At 59.0% G+C, this 20,130-nt stretch overlaps 2 protein-coding genes across 4 annotated transcripts in view; both read left to right on the forward strand.

Annotated features, from left to right (window-relative positions):
• The window catches only part of CERS3 (ceramide synthase 3), a 45,614-nt gene extending 40,778 nt beyond the window's left edge, over positions 1-4,836 (forward strand). For all 3 annotated transcript variants that reach the window (XM_045572008.1, XM_036411798.2, XM_036411797.2), the window contains one exon: positions 2,906-4,836. In XM_045572008.1, coding sequence (XP_045427964.1) covers positions 2,906-3,073 — 168 coding nt within the window. In that variant the 3' untranslated portion in view covers positions 3,074-4,836. The remainder of the gene's footprint in view (positions 1-2,905) is intronic.
• Positions 4,837-10,944: 6,108 nt separating this feature from the next.
• Positions 10,945-20,130, forward strand: part of ADAMTS17 (ADAM metallopeptidase with thrombospondin type 1 motif 17) — a 65,981-nt gene continuing 56,795 nt past the window's right edge. Inside the window, exons 1-3 of the mRNA XM_036411788.2 lie at positions 10,945-11,149; positions 11,560-11,960; positions 19,187-19,352. Coding sequence (XP_036267681.1) covers positions 11,068-11,149; positions 11,560-11,960; positions 19,187-19,352 — 649 coding nt within the window. The 5' untranslated portion in view covers positions 10,945-11,067. The remainder of the gene's footprint in view (positions 11,150-11,559; positions 11,961-19,186; positions 19,353-20,130) is intronic.

Raw genomic sequence — 20,130 nt, forward strand, 5'->3', positions numbered from 1 at the left:
CTTTATACCTCTTAATAGTGATTCTTGAAATAGTCATACTTTGTTTTTCCTGAACAATTGGGTCATTGCATGCATACCATGAATGAGGACCTACCATTTGCTTATGTGGTCACAAGCCTTATAAGAGCAATGGTGCTATAATCTCGGGACCCTGACATATGCCGAGCGTGGGGAGCAGGCATCTGGCTGCTCGAGACCGAGACTTGGCTCTGAACCCTCACAGGGTCCCGTCAGGTGGTGACGTGGTGACGTGGTGACGTGCTGCCAGCCCGCACACCACCGGGAAGCGTGGCGAGCCCGGGGGCTCCCCTGTCAGTCCCCCACAAACAGGACAAGCGCTGTCGGAGCGTTAAAGGGGCTCAGCCTGCTCTCGTTACCATCCCTAGGACTTGATCGTCCCTCAGCTTTGCTTTTCTTCCTGGTAAACAGCGTGCTGGGTGCGGGCCAACTCGAGCGTGTCTCTGCGACATCTTAGCCTGGTGCGCGGCCAAGACGCGAGGGAGGAGCCGTAAAGGCAGGGGGAGAGGCCGGCCCCTTGGCAGCCTGCCCCGCAGCTGCTCTCGCCAGGCAGTGCGCCCCGAGTTCACCGAGTGACACGTGACACAGGAGCCCTCACAGCCGCGGAGAAAGCGAGGCCTGCAGCAAGGTCACAGTCACTGCCGCGCAGCCGGGCCCGGGCCCGAGTCCCTGCACTCAACGCTCCGCCTTTTCTAGTCACTCTTCACGCAAACGCTGAGTCTTTTTTTACATTGATGTCTGAGAGGAAGGGAGAGGGGGAGAGAGAGAAACGTCAATGAGAGAGAAACATCGATCGCTGCCTCCTGTACACCCCAACCAGGGATGGAGCCCAAACCCCAGGCATGTGCTCTGGCTGGGAATCAAACCAGCGGCCTCTTGGTGTGAGGGTTGCTGCTCAACCACTGAGCCACACCAGCCCAGCTCACACACTTCCTCATTTGAAATAACTAGAAAATGAATGTAAAATGTTTGTATGAAGTGCATAATAGTGAGTACATAAATACATTGACCAACCAAGATCACAAATTAAAATGCAGTGACAAACTAACTTATTTTGGGACTTTTTAAAAGCATAAGAAGACGTTTTATAATAATTTTTTTTTTTAATCCCAAGTAACTTCCTGCCCAGCAAGCAGGGCACTAGCTGAGAGCACAGGCTCCTGTACCTTCAGATCCCAGCTCTCCCACCCCCTGGCTGTGATCTAGTCCTTGCCTCAGTTTCCTCCCCTGTGACATGGGGTTGAGGGGATTGGGACCTGGCCCACAGGAAGCACGTGGTAAGTGCGAGCTGTCAGCAGTAGCAGCAGCAGCAGCAGCAGCACTGTTGACTCCCGTTCTTTGTGCCAAATCACAGAGCGCCGGTGAGCTCCACCGAGCCGGGCAGCTGGCTCCCGGCCCAGGTGCCACTGCGGCGATGTCAGGTGTCAGGTGAAGAAGGAGATTTTAGGGCAGAAAACACATCCCCTTCAGGGTTTCATGCCTGTGGCCGTGAGGTTACAGATCGCACATACACGATACATTTGGATGTAACGTGGGGTTTTGCTGCTGCCTCACAGTTTCCAGTTTACATTACCCAAGATGCTGTCACGCGCAGCCGCCTACATGTCCATCACACGAGCGCTCAGTCCCAGGAAGTCCTTTCTGAACCTGATCCGCCATCTCGGGCCGGGGCCCTCCACCCTGCCGGACCCGCACCCCGGCAGGAGCCGGAAATTAAAGTCCTGGGTCCTATGACTCACCTCTAGCCGTCATGTCAGAAAGCAGCGCAATGCCGCAGCCATAATGGAAAAGAAGTGAGATGCGAGACATTTCCGATAAACATGCATTTCACGTGTAACACGTGTGTGTGGCTTCGCCCAGCGGTAGTCGATAGATGCCATCTGCTTGTGTGTGGACCGACTGTGAGCGGGGCAGCTGTGCCCGCAGCCGGCACCGGGGCTGCGCCGGGCACTCGGGCGGCACTGGCAGTCTTGCCGCTGGTGGCATGCTTTTCTAAAACTGTGAGGTTCTGAACAACAAGGAGCACAGTCTTCCTTTGATTTATGGGCATCGCCGCATTCCTGGAAAATGGAGAATATATTGAAACCAGGCAGCAATGGCTGCGCCTGAGTGACGGCGGCCTTAGGCTCCAGGCTCAGGCAGTCGTAACCAGGGCTCCACCTGCACGCAGGCCCGGCAGCCCATCCTGGCAGCCTGCACCGCGGGGGTGCGGCGTGCCAGCCCTGCCCCCTCCGTGACTGTGGGACCCACCGCGAACCCAAGTTCTCGCGTGGTGCAGGGCCTCTTCCTGGAAGTGAGGGTGCTGACACTGTGGCCCGGAGCGGTGGGGCTCCCTCGAGGACCAGCTCACCTCTCGGCTCAAGCAGCTCCGCCAAGCCCGGGCCAGGGGCGGGAGGTGTGCGTCTGCTTTTCTCTGTTAAGCCTACCCCCCCGAGGAGGTTATCTATCCCATTGGTTTTTAAAAATAACATTTTTACTGATTTTAGAGAGGGAGGGAGAAAGAAACATCAACGATGAGAGGGAATCATTGATTGGCTGCCTCCTGCACACCCCTTACTGGGGATCTGCCCTTGACCAGAATCAAACCCAAGACCCTGAGTCCGCAGACCAACGCTCTACCCACTGAGCCACATCGCCGCCGTCTTCTGTGTAATTCTGTCCTGACCTAAAGCATGCTTCGCCCGTGTCAGTCCTTTAAGTGTGCGGAGGTTTGCTTCGAGCTCATGCCCTGCCCTGCCCTGGTGCGTGTTTGCTCGTTTGGATGCAGGTTTCCTCTGACGGACGGGGGCCACGGCTCTGACCTGGGCCCACTCATTCATTCATTCATTCATTCATTCCAGCCGAGCTGGCCAGCTGTCACTCACAGTCCGTTCTCTGCTTTGTCCAGAACATCCAGGACGTGAGGAGCGATGATGAGGACGAGGAGTACGAAGAAGAGGGAGAGGAGGAGGACCAGGGGAAGGAAGAGGCGGCCAAAGACAAGGAGAGAGACTGTCTGCAGAACGGCCTCGGGCCCGACCGGAGCCTCCTTCCCAACGGTCACCACGGGCGTTAGCGGACGCCCACGCGGGTCCCTCCTGCCACCAGGACCCACAGGGACCCCAGGTCCGCCCTCCCTCCTCCCAGCGCCCCTTCAGATGTATTTAAGACGAGCGTTGTCGGGTTGTGTTAAATGTTCAATATACGCGTTCCCGTGGGTGTGCCGCAGGCAGGACCAGGCCGGCCGGGCGCTCCAAGGTTCTCCAGGGGCCGTCCTTGGAGATGGTGGCACTTCACGTGCCCCCTTTGCCCTGCCCGCCTTGCCCATCCGAGCGAGGGCAGCAGGGCAGTTCGCCCACTTCCTCCCCTGGGCTGGGCCGCAGAGAGCTCCTTGCCCAGAGCGACTGAGAGGTGATGGGACAGCGGCTTGTTTGAAACCTCCCAAGCCTGCCGCTTGTCTGTCCAAGGGGAAGAATACCGTCCCTCCTACCTCACAGGCTCGGAGGAAGGATCCAACCAGAGAAGGCAACTCGGGGGTTATTGTCACTGAACCGTCCCCGGAGACCCCCGCCCCCTTTGGGGGAGAACCAGGCTGAGCCGGGCACTGCATGGGCCTGAAGGCTAGACACTGACTTAAAACGTCCCGCTCAGCCCTTGGGTTCTTCTGGAAATGCGAACGCCCAGAGGCCCTTTCCATTCTACCCTGACACTATTTATTTGTTAGCTGTCCCAGGGGAGTTTGGATCCCATTCCACCTTTTCGCCTTGTACTGGCCTGGCCTCCTTTTCTTCTCAGAGCTACCCAGCAGGCCCTGGGGCCGGTCAGGTTGCTCCCTGAGCCACCATCCCCGGGAAACCGGAGCCTCTGGGCACCGTATGCGTGTGAGCTCCTGGCCCAGAGGAAACCTTAGACCCAGCGGGAGGGCGCTACCCATTCATCTCCCCTGCCACCAGCCAGACTGCCAAAGAGCAGAGCAGAGCCAGCGGCAGCCTGGCAGACACCCAGCCGTCCAGACAGCTCCCAGGCCACCTGCGTCTCTGGGAGGATGGAGGGGCTGGGGCTTCGGGGCTCAGTCCCCGCGGGGGGGCACGTCTCCTGAGCCCAGCATGCAGGGCAGGCCCCGGGCGCCTTAGGCGTCTGCTGGCCGAGGAGAGACCACTCCCAGCAGAAAGAAAAGCGGGCACCACGTGCACCCCTCCCCACCCCCTCTCTCTCAGACGCTTTGGTCACACTGTGCACCTTCGTCTCATTTCACTCAGGGCCCGTATTTAAGCCAAGGGACAGCTAGGACCGTGGGCACCGTTCACGCGTCCACACAGGCCCCGCCGGCTGGGCTGCGGCCCCGGAGCAGGACGGCTCTGTGCTCAGGACAGGTACCTGACCTTGTGTTTTACTTCACAGATGTTGGTGTCTTTTTTGTTGTTGTTGTCTTTTTATTTTTTATTTTTTAATTTTAGTTCTTTTTAACTAAAGAGATATTTTTAAAACCTTCCGGTTAAACCGAAACCCACACCGTTCTGAATTCTTCCCCCAGTGCAGCCTCCTTTTGAGAACGCACTAGGACGGTGGGAAAGCAGGTGGCACGTGTCCTCTGCGCAGCCCTGCCGGCCCCTGCGAGTCCAGTGCGCTGTCCCCATAACGTTATGCTAGAGCCCAGCGTGCCCGCGCTCCTCAGGGCACCGCCGTGGGACTGTTATTGCCGTTACCTTGTTGCTGTTCTGGTGGCAGGAGAGCGTTTTCCAGTGTTTTCAGTTGGCAGAGTGTCTGTTCTTTGACTCACTGCGGTGTTGTCTCTGTACCCAGTATCTTCTCGCTTACGGTAAAGAATTGCCTATTGGCTGCTCTGCCCTCTAGTTCTCTCTGTTCTTGTTGGAATGGTGGAGGTGGTATCCATGCGCCGGTCTCTGCCATCTCTGGTGGCCGGGGCCCTCGCCTGCCTCTGGTAGGTACGCCGTGGGGCGTGCGCGTGGCTGGTTGCAGAGCAGCCGCTCTACCTACGGGAAACGGGGGCTCAGGCTGTGCCCGGTGACGTCGTAAAAGTGCAGCCGCTGTGCCCCAACGTGACTGTCGTGGGAATGATTGACAGCGCAGCCAAGACGGGGCCGGCACACCGGGATGGAGTACATTCGGCGCACACGCTGCCCGGCTTCTTAGAGCTGTGACTGGTCTCACCTGGTGCGGAGCCACCTGCCGGTCCTCCAGGCTCGAGAGACGCCCTGCCAGCTCCAGGAAGCAGGGGCCACAGAGCCGCGTTAGCACAGTGGGGCTGCTGGCCGTGGCTACGGGCACCAACAAGAGGTGACAGTGCAGACAGACAGACACCTACAAGCTGGGACTCACAAGTCCTGGCAGCAGGGCCCTGCGGCAGAGGCACTCTGAGGGGCTCGGGCGGGCACCCGTCCTGGGGCTGTTTTCTCACTGGTCCATCGGGGATGGAGGGAAACCGGGTCCATCAGCATCCCTGTGACCTACCTACCACGCCTCGCCTGGTGCCCACTGCATGTTTCAATCCAATGCTTTGGGGTGTGACACAGAAATCTGCATGTCAGCACGTCTGGGTGCTTCCGGGGAGCACTGAGGGTGCCTGGGGAGCCCCACTCACTTGGTTCCCACCAGCAGGTTCACACGCTGAGAGATGGGGACGCGCCCTGACGCAGGCTAGTGAACCCCAGATCCGTCACACAGACAAAGCAGACATCGGGCAGATAACGGGAGAATGCAAGCTGGCGCCTTTCTCAGATGGTTGGTGCTGTTTGACCTCAGCTTTTCCTTTTGCCTGAAAACCTTTAATACCAGAAATACCTTTAAAAGAGCCCGTTCCCTCACTATGTCTATATATCGAAAGGTGTGAGTAAAATGCATAAGTTCCTAGAAAAATACCACTTGTCAAAACGGGCACACGAGGAAATAGCTACCGAAATTGTCGTCTGGATAAGACAAAATTAAACCTGAAATTATAAAATTCACACACAGCCCCACAAAACAGTCCGTAGGCCCCGATATTGGAATTCTTGCAATATTTAAGCAAGAATTTACACAAGCGTCACGCCAACTTTTCCAGAGACCAAGGGAAGGAACACATCCACACTTGTTTTATAAGACCAGCACAATCTGGACACTACAATCTGACAAGAGTATTTATTAGGGAAAAAACAAAACACGAACCATTAAAGGCTGTCATTCGTGAACGTGGGCACCAAATCCCTAAACCAAAGCTGATCAGTGACTCACTCACATCCCGGATGTTTCCATCCCTCCCCCTCCCTTCCTCTCTGAACGCAATAAAAAATATACCGGTAATAAAAAACAAAAATAAACACATGAAGGGGCCTTTCGCCCAGTGGCCAAACTCCTGGTCCTTTCGAATAAAACCTTCCACCAGGGGGCCCTCAAGCTCTGGTGAAGGAGAAGAGGGGTCCTGGCCGGTGTGGCTCAGTGGTCGAGCATCTGCCTACGAACCAGGAGGTCACGGATTGATTCCCAGTCGGGGCATTTGTCTGGGTTTTGGGCTGGATCCCCAGTACGAGGCGTGCAGGAGGCAGCCAATCCATGATTGTCTCCCATCCTGGATGTTTTTATTTCTAACTCTCTCCCTTCCTCTCTGAAATCAATAAAAATATAGAGCGAGAGAAAAAAAAATAAAATTAAAAAGCTCAAAACCCTGGGACAGTTGAGTAAGCCAAGTCAAATTATGGGCTTTGGGTCCAGGAGGCACGTCCAAGAGCACGGCGGTCAGTGTGGCCACTCTGATTGGAGCTTCTCAGGAGCACATCTGGCCTGTGGCCACTGTGGGCGGGAGGGGAGGAGTCTGTGGGCTCCTGCGGGGGCCGGCTCAGCCTCCCAGCACCACGGCGGCCCGACCGCCGGGCACACAGTCCAGGCCTGGGAGTCAGGGTGTGTGTGACAGAGAGGGACTGCAAGCACACACGGGACCGGGAGGGAGGGAGAACAGGAGAGAGAGAGAGAGAGAGAGAGAGAGAGAGAGAGAGAGAGAGAGAGAAGAGAGAGAGAGAGAGAGAGAGAGAGAGAGAGAGAGAGAAAGAGAGAGAGAGAGAGAGGTGGGCTGGGGTGTGAATGAGCCAGCAAGTGTCTGATCAGAGTGGGCAAAGGTCCCCTCTCCCTTCTCCTTCCCAGGCTCCTCCTAACTCTCCCCCCACCCCGCCCTCTGCTCGGCCCCTCCATCCCTACCAGCCTCCACCTCCTCCCCGAGTCACCCCACCCCCCGACTTTGACATCCCTCCCCCACTTCTCAGGGTGGCACGTGACCACAGCTGGCTGTTCTGTGGCCCCTCCCACCTGCCCATCTGAAGAAGCCCATGTGCCTCTGGCCGCCCGCCCGCCCGCCCATTTGACCTCTGCTTTGGTTCCCGGGACCTTGTTTTATCATAAAATGTTTCCAGGCTGAAGAGGGTGGGACCTGCCCATGCCTCCCAGAGCAAGCGCCAGCACCAGCCCAGTTCATGGCCTGCCCCCTCCTGCCTCCCTCACCCCCCCACCTCTTCTCGCTCCCCTGCAGGCAACCCCAATAGCCACAGGCTGTGAGCTTCCAGTGCTCAGGACCACGAGAAGCTAACAGGGCGAGCCAGGCAGGGGGGTGCCAGAGGGATGAGCAAATGGAGGGGTGCAGGCAGAGCCCCCCTCCCTCCCCACACCCACACGCTGGGGCTCGGGATGGGCTGGGACCCTGGGGAAGGAAGCTGGGACCCTGCCTCAGGACACGGAGGAAGAGGAAGGCGAGGGTTCGGGACTGCACACCGGGCTGGGGGGCCGTGGCTCTGAGCAGGGCCTGGGCATCCGTCTCACCCGCAGGCTCACGAGTGCAGGCTTGTGAAACCCTAGCGCCTGACCCGAATCCCACGACCCACCCCACCTGCAGCGGGGCCCAAGGGGTCCCCGGGGAGAAATAAAGCGAGGAAACCGTGAAATCAGGTCCAACGGAAAAAAAGAGGGAGAGAGAGAGGGGGGGAGGGGGCTGGATTCCCCCCCTTGTGTTCTTGGCAGCCACTTCCAGAAGGCTCCGGGGAGGGGGAATTTGATAACCAGGCAGCTACACCCTTAGATAGCCTGGGTCTGGCCCTTAGCCAGAGGCACGTTTGCAGCGGAACGGGAGAAGTCATTTGTACAAAACGCATTTGTGTGTCAGCGCTCAGTGTCTGTCTGTCCCCGCACCCCTCGCCCTTCCCCTTAGGTTTCTCCCTCCCTCCAACTCTTTCTCTTCTCCCTCCCTCCGGCTTTCTCTCGCACTCCTTCCTGCCCTCCTCCGGGGATGGGTCTTAGCTCGGACCCCATCCCACTGCCTGGTGCCCTCACCGGCCACCCAGAACCCTCTTCATTCTCTTCCGTGATTTTCCTCTTAATCCCTCGCCTCCCACTCCCCGAGAGAGGGAGGTCGTCTGTATGTTCAACGTATGTTTTCCTTGTCCTCCGTCTGCTTCGAAATACAGCGTCGTTTCGTGCTCTCATTCCATAAACACAGTGCCCCGTGATTCACATTTTCAACCCAACGCTGCCTCCCACCACAGCTTCGGGGGGAGCTCGCCCCCATGGCACCGGTCTGAAGGGCACGGCCGGGTAAGCTTTGACGCGGGCACACGTGCTACGCGATAGCAGCGGTCAGCACCTTCACCAGCAGCAGCCTCCTGTCCCTCGGCCATCCCTTCAGCTGTGAATACTGTGAGCGGTCATGGCTGAGTTTTAAAAAATGCAGATTTATTGATTTCGGAGAGAGGAAGGGGAAGGGGGGGAAGAGAGGGAGAGAGAGAGAGAGACACACACACATCAGTCACTTGACCAGTTTGAGCCACCACCATCGGCATTTCCTAAAATCAAATGAAGGGTCCAAGAGAGGCACGTGACCAACCTGCTGGTGTCTGCGCCAGCAGCGTGATGGGAAAGAGAGTTGTTCACAAAACGCAGGTGGACGGATGGATAGGCCACCTCGGCGATAAGGAGCTGTTTTGACCCAGAGCCAACCAAGGCCAGCGGCCCCGCACGTCACACTCAGGCCTCTGCTGCCACCTGTAGGGCTTCGGTGGGCTTGCGTGTCTTGTGTTCGTCTCCCTCTGACCCCTGACTCTCCCATCTGTATAATGGGTTTAAGCCACGCCCTTCCAAAAAATTAAGACAAGGCTATTTGTGTGTGTGAACATGAAATGAGATTATGGCAACTAGTGATTTTCTTTTTAAAGAAAATATGCTTTTACTGAGGCCCAGAATTTGTGCACAGGTGGGGTCTGGCTGGTCCACCCCAATTGGGGCCAATCGGGCCAGGCCGGCTGGCAGAAGGGGCCTTGGGTGGTTGGCTGGCAGGCCCCGCCCCCTGGTCGAACTGGAGGAACTCCTAGTCAAGGGGATAATTTGCATATTAGCCTTTTATTATATAGGATTGCTTTTAGAGAGGAAGGGAGAGGGAGAGATAGAAACACCAATGATGAGAGAGCATCATCCATCGGCTACTTCCTGCAAGTCCCCTACTGGGGATCGGGCCTGCAACCAACTGGGGCATGCGCCAAGACAGGGAATGGAACTGTGACCTCATTGGTTGATGCTCAACTGCCGCGCTGGGTGCAACTTGATTAAAAAAAAAAAAAAAAAAAAGTTCTGTCAACTAGTCTTGGATGCCTCTCCATTGTGATTATAAACCCCAAATCACCCCATTTTCGTTTATTGATGCCCGGTGTTCTGTTAGCCATGCATCTGATGATGGACATACAGGTTTTTGCAGTTTATGTGTGCTGTGGCGACCATTCTTGTCCTTGTGTCATTGTGTCTCCATGGCAGGTAACCAGATGGGAATTACCGAGTTGCTGGGTGCATGCATTTAAAGTGTTACTGCTGATTGTTCGGCTACTCCTTATAGTGGCTGCACCAGGTTATACTCCCAGCCATGTGCACAAGAGTGTCCTTTCCAATTTCCTTTCCTTTTCTTTTTTTTAATACAATTTATTGAATTTTTTTTTTTTTAAGGGAGGAATGGAGAGGGAGAGTTAGAAACATCGATGAGAGAGAAACATCCATCAGCTGCCTCCTGCACACCTCCTACTGGGGATGTGCCCGCAACCAAGGTGCATGCCCTTGATCGGAATTGAAGCCGGGACCCTTCAGTCTGCAGGCCAAAGCTCTATCCACTGAGCCACACCAGTAAGGGCTGCTCTCCAATTTCTGATGTTTCCCAGCTCTTTAGTTTTGCACAGACTAGTTGTTATCTAGTTGCTGCTTTAGTCTGCCTGCGTCTGTTAGGTTGACAGTGACTCCTTCAGGCTGACTTCAGAGGCATAAGTAACGGTTCTCCTGGCTGCTACTCACGGACTGTCTGAGGCAGGCCTTTGAGTGGCTCTTTGGCCAACAAAAGCTGCACCAAAGAGGTCACCATGACGTTTCTCCATCTGTAAGAGGGTGTGACCATACCTGTTCCCCTGGCTTCTGTGAGGATAAAGACAGCAGGTGGTGGGAAGGGTCTGGAGAAATTCTGCTATGTTGGAGTAGCCAGCAGTCAGGTGCAGACAGAGGTGTGTGTGTGTGTGTGTGTGTGTGTGTGTGCAAGCAAGTGCCCAGCGGCAAACATCCAGATGCAGCGAGAATGCTCTTTCAGGGATGATGTGGTTGGCCAGGTCGTGTGCAGCAGGGGCAGCAAATCAGGGGACTTCAAACTTGAGAAACTCTCAAGATTAAAAGACTTCCCCCCTCCCCCCATGGTGGTCCCTCAAGGTGTCCCCTCTTGGGTCCTCCGGGGTCGCGCGCCACCTGGCGCCCGGTCCCCGCCACTGCCCAGAAACCACGTGTAAGAAAAGTGCTTACAACCTAACAACACACCCTGGTTTTCACCCGCCCTGGCCAATGGGCGAGGGGGAGGCGGGGCGGGGGAAAGCCGGCGCCCAATCACCGCCTCCTCTGCGGGGAGGGGGCGGGGCCTCGGCGCTCACCACGTTGGGTTTGTCCGCAGCGCTAATTACTTTTTCCAAGAGAGGCCGGAGGAGGGCTTCTCCGCTCCGGCTGGCGCCGCCGCCGCCGCCGCCTCGCGCGCCCCTGCTCCGCCGCCATCCACCCGGGGGGCTGCTCCTCCCCGGTACCATGTGTGACGGCGCCCTGCTGCCCCCCCTCGCCCTGCCCTTGCTGCTGCTGCTGATCTGGGGACTGGTGGACCCGGGCACAGGTAGCGGATCGCCCCCCTCCCCTCCTCCCGCCGCCCTTCCTCGCCGACCCCCTCGCTTCTGCCTTCCCGAGGCATCCGGCCGTGCAGCGCTGCCCGGGCTCCGATCGGATCGATCGGATCGATCGGCTGACAGCGCCCCGGCCGACGAGGCGCAGGCCGCAGGATGGGGCTCCGAGCCGGGCGGCTGCACGGGGGACCTCCCCGGGGTGGTCGGGCCCCGGGCGGAGGCGCTGGCGGCCCCGGAGGCGCCAGGGCGAGGGCTGGGCAGGGCGCACCCGCTCGGGATCGCGCTGTCCGGTGGCTGTCTGGCCCCTGGCGCTGCCGGCGGGAGGACCGGCGGGAGGACCGGCGGGATGGCTGGAGGGTGGGTGGGCCCCGCCGCGCTGACACGTCTCCTCTCTCCCCTGCAGCTGCCGGCGGCGACGGGGCGGCCGACGTGGAGGTGGTGCTCCCGCGGCGGGTGCGCCCGGACGACGTGCACCTGCTGCCGGGGGTGCTGCTGCCGGGGGTCCCCCCGGGTCCCCGGCGGCGGCGGCGCCCCCCGCGCGCGCCCCCGGCCGCCCCTCGCCGCCCCCCGCCGCCGCCCGGCGAGCGCGCGCTGCTGCTGCACCTGCCGGCCTTCGGGCGCGACCTGTACCTGCAGCTGCGCCGCGACCTGCGCTTCCTGTCCGGCCGCTTCGAGGTGGAGGAGGCCGGCGAGGCCTGGCGCCGCGGCCGCCCCGCCGCCGAGCTCTGCTTCTACTCGGGCCGCGTGCTGGGCCACCCGGGCTCCCTGGTCTCCGTGAGCACCTGCGGCGCCGCCGGAGGCCTGGTACTGCCCGCGCCCCTCCCCTCCCCTCCCCTCCCCTCCCCCGCGTCTGGGTCTGCCCCTCCGGCTGCGGCAGCGCAGGGGACGGTCCCCCGCTCCCTGGGAGGGCTGGGGTTTGGCTGGGGTGTCTTGGTGGGATGGCAGCTTAAGCCTCCAGGGGCTGCTGCTTTACCGCAGACACAGGGGGATGTGTCTCAGCCCGTCAGGCCCCCAGACAGACAGGCACACTCTCTCTCCCCCCTCTGTTGGCCCAGGTATAGAGCGTGTGCACTATTAAAAAAAAAAAAAATCTATATATATATATATATATATATATATATATAATTGAGTTTTTACAGAGAGAGGAATAGAAAGCTAGAAACATCGATGAGAGAGAGTCATCGATCAGTCGCCTCTTGCACACCTCCTACTGGGGATGTGCCCGCAACCAAAGTCCATGCCCCTTGGTTGACCGGAATCGAACCCGGGGGACCTTTCGGACCGCAGGCCGTCGCTCCACCCACTGAGCCAAACCGGTTTCGGCTGGCGTGTGCACATTGGCGCGTGTGCACTCCAGGGGGGACACCTGTTGGCGTCCCTCTCGCCTCCTCTCGGGTGTGGGGGCGTTCGTTGGCCGCCCTTCTGTGCCTTGGAGACCCCTGTGCATGGGAAAGGGAGTTTGGGGGACTCTCCTCTCCTCTCCCCTCCCCCAGGCCACTGACCCGCTCTAATTGGCTGTGAACCGGGAGGGAGAGGATGCCCGTTCCCTTACATGACAAGTAGGCGTTTGTGGGGCCCCCGCCCGGAGCCAGGCCCGAGGAGTGCTGACCTCGGACATAAGATTCGCCCTGTCTCCAGAAGCCCCCAGCTGTGGCCACAGCGCTTCCTCTGTCTCCAGGACCCTGCGCCCGCCCCCTGCATCGGGGGCACCGGTGCTCCGGGCACCTGCCTGGACCCCCAGGGGTCACCCAGCTGCACGCATGCCCAGCAGGTGCTTCCCAGCTCCTCCTCGGGCCTGCGGAGGGCAGGCTGTCCCCAGCAAGCCTGGCAGAGGCTCAGGGCAGGAGCCACACAGCTGCCGCTCTGTCTGCCGCCGTGCCTGGCTGCGGGCGAAGCGGTTTCTTGTTTTTATCTACTTATTTTTTAAAATATATATACATATTTTTTTTTATGGAGTTCAGAGAGGAAGGGAGAGGGGAAAAGAGGGAGCGAAACATCAGCGATCAGAGAATATCATGGATCGGCTGCCTCTGGCACGTCCCCTCCTGGGGATCGAGCCCGCAAACCAGGGCACGCGCTCTGACTGGGAATCCAACCCTCCGGAGGGTGATGCTCAATCACTGAGCCACCCGGCCCGGCAAGCAGTTTCTAACACCCGTCACTGTGTGTCTGCCCTTCCCAGGCGCAAGGAGCTGCTCCCCCGGCCCCGAGCTCACCTGGTTGCCGCTTCTAGAATCCCTTGGCCCTTCCTCGCGCTGCCATGGCAAAGCCAGGCGGCCTGGGGTCCCGGTCCCCAGGACGGTTCCGTTTTCTCCTGAGCGATGGAGGGCGCCCCCTGGGAAACGTCCGGGGACGGGCCCTCGCCAGCACCTCAGTCCGGACGCGTCTGCGTCCCGCTCGGAATGCGATCTCCTTGTGCTCAGCCAGGAGAGATGGATTTCCCTGGTGAAACCGGGAACACGGGCCGTGGGCGGAGGGGGGAGGGGAGGGGGGGCAGAGAGCGTGGGCCGTGGGCGAGGAGGGCGAAGCCGGAGCGAGAAAGGCCCCGGCCTCGCGGTAGGACCCGGGTCAAGGCCGGATCGCGCTCGGGAGGGACTGGAAGGCCCACTGCTGCCAAAGTGTTTAAAAGTCTAGGTCACATCCCCGCAGCCCGTACGTGGAAACATCTGAATCCCATTTGCTGCGGTTTCGTGAGTTTCGGCGGCGGAGGTCAGAGTGTAGACGTTCCCGGTGTAAAGTTTCCAGCGAGTAGCTAGCTATCTGTGCGGAGGAGCTGGGGGGGGTGGGAATCTGGATCGCATCGGTCTCAATCCCCAGCGAGCGGGAGAGAGCACGCAAGGGAGCGCCGGGCCCTCTGCAGAGGGCATCGGAGCCATGAGGGCTCATGTCCGTCCTGCAGGCTCTCGGGGCTGCCCTTCCCTCCGGCGCCATGTGAGGGCGCTGTGCCTTAGATAAAGGAACGGGGCCAAGGGGCTGAGCTGGGCCCTGCCAGCGGCGGCGGGCGGGCCTCGTGGACTAGGGATCCTAAATTCCTGCCCAAGCCGTGGCTTTCTGTTGTTTAGTCTGCCCTGGTCCCCCAGAGGGAGCTGCATGCTGGGCCCTCCTTCCCTAAGGGTACTCTGGCCGGAGCCAGGAGGGGACAGAGGGCCTGGGGACTCGGTTTGCAAGGCGGCCGGAACGCAGGGAGAAGAGAAAGCAGGGGGCGTAGGCTGACCAGGTTGGCATGGCGCTCTGTGCCCGAGACACCCGGTGGAAGCGCTGGGAGGTGGAGAGCTGGCGTGTGCACGCGTGTGTGCATGTGTGTGCGTGGCATGTGTGAGGACAGGCGTGGCTCCAAGGCGTGGGGGACGGGCAACGCCACGCAGATGAATTCTGGGCCACAGAACCCGAGGTGGCCCCCTCCACCTGTGAAAGGCTGAGTAGGGACTCGTTTAGGGATTGTGGGGCCCCTTTTAGCAAGAAAGCAGCCGCAGAGGGTACATGAACACACGGGCAGTCAATAAAACTTTATTGGGCCATGCGGAGTGTCAAGGAAATCCTGCCACACCTCACGTCCCCACAGCGGCTCAGTAGACGCGGCCCTGCTCCTGCTGGGTGGACTCCTCCCCGCTGTCTTGTCTCCTGAGGCATTTGTTGTTTGGTTAATCTTCCCCCCCCTCCCCCCCACCCAAGGATATTTTTCCACTGATTCTTAGAGAGAGTGGAAGGGAGGGGAGAGACCAAGAGAGAGAAACATCGATGTGAGAGAGAGACGCATTGACCGGTTGCCTCCTGCACACGCCCCGGCCAGGACGGGGGGGTGGGGGGGGGTGGGGGGGTCGAGCCTGCAACCGAGGTAGTACCTGCCCTTGACCGGAATCAAGCCCCGGACCCTTCAGTCCATGGGCTGGCGCTCTACCCACTGAGCCAAACTGGCTAGGGCTCCAGAGACATTGGAAGGAGGGAAACAGTGAGAACAGATCCTCCCTTCCTTGTGTAGGGGCCTGCAGAGTAACCCTGTGCCCGCCCTCCTTCCATCCCCTGCCCCGTGCTCCCAGTGGGCACAGGGGTGGGCTGTGGCATCTCCTCTCTCTGAGTCTCGCTTCGGAAGGCTGGGCAGGCTGTGTGCGCCGCCCGGAGCCGCAGAGCCCAGGGGCTCCAGGCTCCGCCGCGTTCTGTTTATGCGGCTCCGCTGTATTTACATTTCCGAGAGTCCTCAGAGGTGGCGTCAGGCTCTGGAAGCGTGTCCGTGGCCCTGTCATTGCAAAGCCATGACGTCCGCTCCAGGGAAGGAAGGTATTTCCTGCCCCAAATAGCTGACGTCAGTTTGGCTGGATCGCGGGGTGCCAACGGGGCTGGAACCCGGAGCAGCTTCCCCGGGACTGGCAACGGAGACGGAACTCCATCGGAGTGGGAAGAGAGGGGGTGACTGCGACCCCAGGCTCTGCCCACCCCTTCCTGGCCGAGGCTGGGCTGCCAGGGCCGTGCTGAGCTGGAGATGTTGGGACCAGCCCGGACCCTCGGCAGCGCTGGGCTGCGGGAGGTTAAGAAGCCGTGCCCGTGCCCCAGCTCTGTGGTCGGCAAACTGCGGCTCGCAAGCCACAGGCGGCTCTTCGGCCCCCTGAGTGCGGCTCTTCCACAAAACGCCACGGCCTGGGCGAGTCTATGTGGAAGAAGTGGCGTTAGAAGAAGTTTAAGCTTAAAAAAAAAAAAAAAATGTGGCTCTCCGAAGAAATTTCCATCGTCGGGCTGTTTGTTATTTGGCTCCGTGGACTCATGAGTTTGCCGGCCACTGCCCCAGCAGCTAGTTTGTCTCAACGGATAGAGCATCAGCCTGTGGACTGGAGGGTTCCAGGTTCGATTCTGGTCAAGGGCATGCATGGACCTTGATGGCAGGCGCCATCCTCGGCTCTGGTCAGGGCACGTGGGGGAGGCAGCCCACCGATGTGTCTCTCTCACATCGATGTTTCTCTCTCCCATCTCTCCCCTTCCAGTCTCTCTAAAAATAAAAAATAAAGAGAAATAAATGAAAAATTTAAAAATCAGTGAGGAAATATCCTCGGGTGAGGATTAATAACAACAAACAGTTACCAGACTCCTGGTCGCTTATAAGATTGCCCGCGTTTCCACGCCACACCACGTGCAGAGCAGCAGCAGGAATTTGTCTTGGCGAAAAGTCTGCGGCGTGGGGACCCTTCGGGAGCAGCCCAGCCTGCGCGACCGCACGCCGTCCTATTGGAACAGGTGTCAGGAAGGTGCCGAGTGACTCCCCGAAGAATGTTATATCCTCCGGGGGCAGCGGACACATCCTTTGGAAAACGGAAAGCGCCGTGAGAAGGAATAGAGCCGAGAGACTTCGCGGAACGCAAGAAGAAGGCAGAGGGCCGCTGGTGGAATCCGGAAGGGCGGGAGGGGGACACAGAGGGAAGGACTGGGGCCAGGGAGAGGATGCTAAGCTTTCTTTGCGGACTCCGTGGATCTCGGTTGCAGGCTCGATCCCTCGGCTCGATCCCGTGGCCTCGAAGTGACCTTGCGCACCGGCCCCCCCCCCCCCCCCCCGGCTCCGGGGCCTCAGGCCGCCCGTGGCCGTCGCCCGGGGCACGGGATGCGATCTGTCCCCTCGTTTGAACTTTCGCTTCGCTGGCAGCGCCGTGAGAAAGCAAGCAAGAGCTGGACGACGGCGCGGTGAACTGGAGGCATCGCAGACGGATCGCATTCTTGAAGCTCATTTCCTGAACGCTGAGCTGCTGCAGCTGGCCGGCCGCGGCCGTGTCCAGCGGGGGGAGAGGCGTTTGCAGCCAGCACCTCAGAGGGAGCCACCGTGAACCTCTCCCCGCTTCTGCACACGGATGTGCAGTCATGTTCTTGTTCTTTTTTTTGTTTGTTTGTTTTTTGAAAAAATTTTATTTTAGAGAGGAAGGGAGAGATAGAAACATCCATGATGAGAGAGAATCATGGACTGGCTGCCTCCTCCATGCTCCCTATTTGGAGATCGAGCCTGCAACCCGGGCATGTGTCCTGGCTGGGAATCGAACCCTGATCTCCCGGTTCATGGGTTGACCCTTCAGGAAACGAGACGGCACGGCCGTCCGTCGGGGGGCTGTGACCTTAGAGCCAGTCCCTTAGTGGCTCCTGGAGAGAAGGCAGTGGGTGGAGCCTTGAGGGGGAGCTGGCCTCCCAGGCCTTCCCAGCCAGCCAGCCAGCCAGCCAGCACTGTGACAGCGGCCGGCTCACTGTCACGCATCTGCCACGCGCAGGCCGCTCTGGAGGGCTCCCATCCAGCCTCGGAGAGAGGGCGGTCTGTACCCCGGTTCCAGCCGGCCCGGCGGGTCCCCCGCGGCCCACCTCTGCCTCCGCCGGCTTCCTCGGTTCCCCCCCCCCCCCCCCAAGCACCTCACGCTCAGGTGGTCACTGCAGGGGAGAGGCTTGCAGGCTGCCACCACCACCACAAGAGTTTTATTTGGGCCGTAAAGTCTCCGAGTTGTTCTTGGCAGACGTTCTAATGAATCCGAGACCGTGACGTGTGTGCTTCGAGCCGTCCGTGCGGTCTCACCCTGCGTGCTGAGGGCGGGAGGCTGTAGGCGATCGTGTGGGGCCAGCCGCTTTGCTTTCCAAGAGGCGTCCCCGGGGAAGGTGAGGGGTCTGCTCCGAGTGGGGTCCGTGCTGGAGACGGGGAGGGATGGCTGTGTCGTGCGGGAGGCAGAGGGTCTCAGAGTGTGGTCCCGGGTGGCAGTGGCGGTATCGCGAGGGGCCTGTTAGGACACGTTGCACGTTCTGGGTTCTGCCCAGACGTCCAGGGGCTTTGGGCTTTGAGAAACGCTAGTGTAGGGTGTCATCGCTTTTTTTTAGCCAAAGGGGTGGGGCAGAGAGAAGGACGGATCCTGGAGAAGGAGCATGTCCCAAGTTCAGGATCAGCTCTGCACAGCTGTGTGTGTGTGTGTGTGTGTGTGTGTGTGTATGTGCATATGTGTATGTCTCTTTATATTATGTGTGTGTATGTGTGTGTATCTATGTGTGTCTATGAGTGTGTATGTGAGTGTGTATGTGTGTGTGTATTAATATTTCATCCTTTTAAAGAGACTGATGAAAAATCCTAGTTCTCACATTTTCATTCAATTCACAAAGCCTGTATCATTGATCATCCAGCAACTCTTGGCAATCCCCCTTTTCAGGAGGCTTTGAATAATATTGGGGCCCACGTACACATTTGGAGATTAATGACTGTTTGACGTTTCACACTGTCCTTAGAAAGCTAACCTATTCCGTTTCGTTTTCAGGTTCTTTGTTTGGTTAAAAAACAAACCCTCAGCCCCGGCTGGCATGGCTCAGTGGCTAGGGCATCGGCCTGTAGACAGAAGGGTCGCAGGTTCGATTCTGGCAAAGGATACATGTCTGACCGGTTCCATCCTCTGTTTCATTTTAAATATCCCCAGGGGGAGATCCATGTTCTCATTAAGACACAACTGCCATTCATTCCCAACACGTTTGGGGTCTCCTCCTCAGACAGACTTTTGGGGTTGGTTTTAAAATTTATTTTAAAACTCAATTTTGGCCTGGCTGGTGTGGCTCAATTGATTGAAGGTTGCCGGTTCGATTCCCGCTCAGGGCACTTGTGGGCTCGATCCCCAGTAGGGAGCGTTTAGGAGGCAGCCTGTCAATGTTTGCTCTCACCTCTCTCTCTCTCTTTCTCCCTCCCCTTTTCCCCCTCCCCCCTTCCCTTCCTTTCTCTCTAAAAATCTTTTAAAAAGTCACATTTGTTTTTTTTTGTTTTTTTAATTCGCTTTGATTAATAAATACATCTTTGAAAGCAAACCTGGAAAGTGGGTGCTGCCGCCTGTATCACTGGACTCCCCCCCCCCCCCCACCTTATGACCCCCCTCCCCACCACAACTGCAGGCGCGATGCCTCAAGGCTCACCCAGGCTCCTCCCCGGGCTCCGAGAAAGCCCCGGTGTGGGAACGCGGCCATAGGCAGGTCCCCGGGCCGCTGGGTCCCGGGCGAGCGTGAGCGGAGGTGACGGACATCCGTGCTCTGTGTTTCCTTCCCGGCAGGTCGGCCTCATCCAGCTTGGGCAGGAGCAGGTGCTCCTGCAGCCCCTCAACGGCTCCCGGGGCCCGCTCGGCGGCCGAGAGCACCTGGTCCAGCGCAAATGGCCCCCGGCTCCCGGCCCCTCCGCCCAGGCCCCGGCCCCCGGCCCGCTCTGCCAGGTCCTCACAGGTGAGTCTGGGAGACGGGGCGGCTGACTCCCACACACAGCGGAGTTCACCTGAGCGGTGACTCTATCTCAGGGCGACTTGGTTATTCAGAAACCAAAGGCCTGGTGCACGAACTTGCGCACCTGGGGGGGTCCCTCCGTCTGGCCTGCGGGGATCGGGCTGAAACCAACTCTCTGACACCCCCCACCCCCACCCCCCAGGGGTCCCGGATTGCGAGAAGGCAGAACTTGTTTTTATTGATGATTGATTGATTTTTCACAGAGAGGACGAGAGAGGGATAGACAGTCAGAAACATCGATGAGAGAGAATCATCGATCAGCTGCCTCTTGCACACCCCCCACTGTGGATGTGCCCGCAACCAAGGGACATGCCCTTGCCCGGAACCGAACCCGGGACCTTTCAGTCCGCAGGCCGATGCTCTATCCACTGAGCCACCCAGAATTGGGCTCCCTCCTCTCTGGTTCTGGGCGCACCACCCGAGAACCACCGCTGCCAAGAGACCACAGCCCGGCAGCTCCTGCGTTGAGCGTCTGCCCCCTGGTGGTCAGTGCGCATCGTAGCTTATGGCTGGCTGGCCGGTCGCGTAGGCTTTTATATACGTAGATGAGCCTTGCAGGTCTGCTCAGCTATTTCAAGCCATCCTGACCTTGCCCAGGTGCTGAGGGTACCCTGCCTTAGCCTAGGAGGCACAGGAGGTGATTGCATCGGGTCAAGGTCAGCCCTGCCAGGCTGGGGAGCTCTGAGTGGCGGGTGGAGAGAGGACGCCAGCAAACTCTGTT

This window comes from Pipistrellus kuhlii, unplaced genomic scaffold (assembly GCF_014108245.1).
Source record: "Pipistrellus kuhlii isolate mPipKuh1 unplaced genomic scaffold, mPipKuh1.p scaffold_m20_p_42, whole genome shotgun sequence".
NCBI lineage: Eukaryota > Metazoa > Chordata > Mammalia > Chiroptera > Vespertilionidae > Pipistrellus > Pipistrellus kuhlii.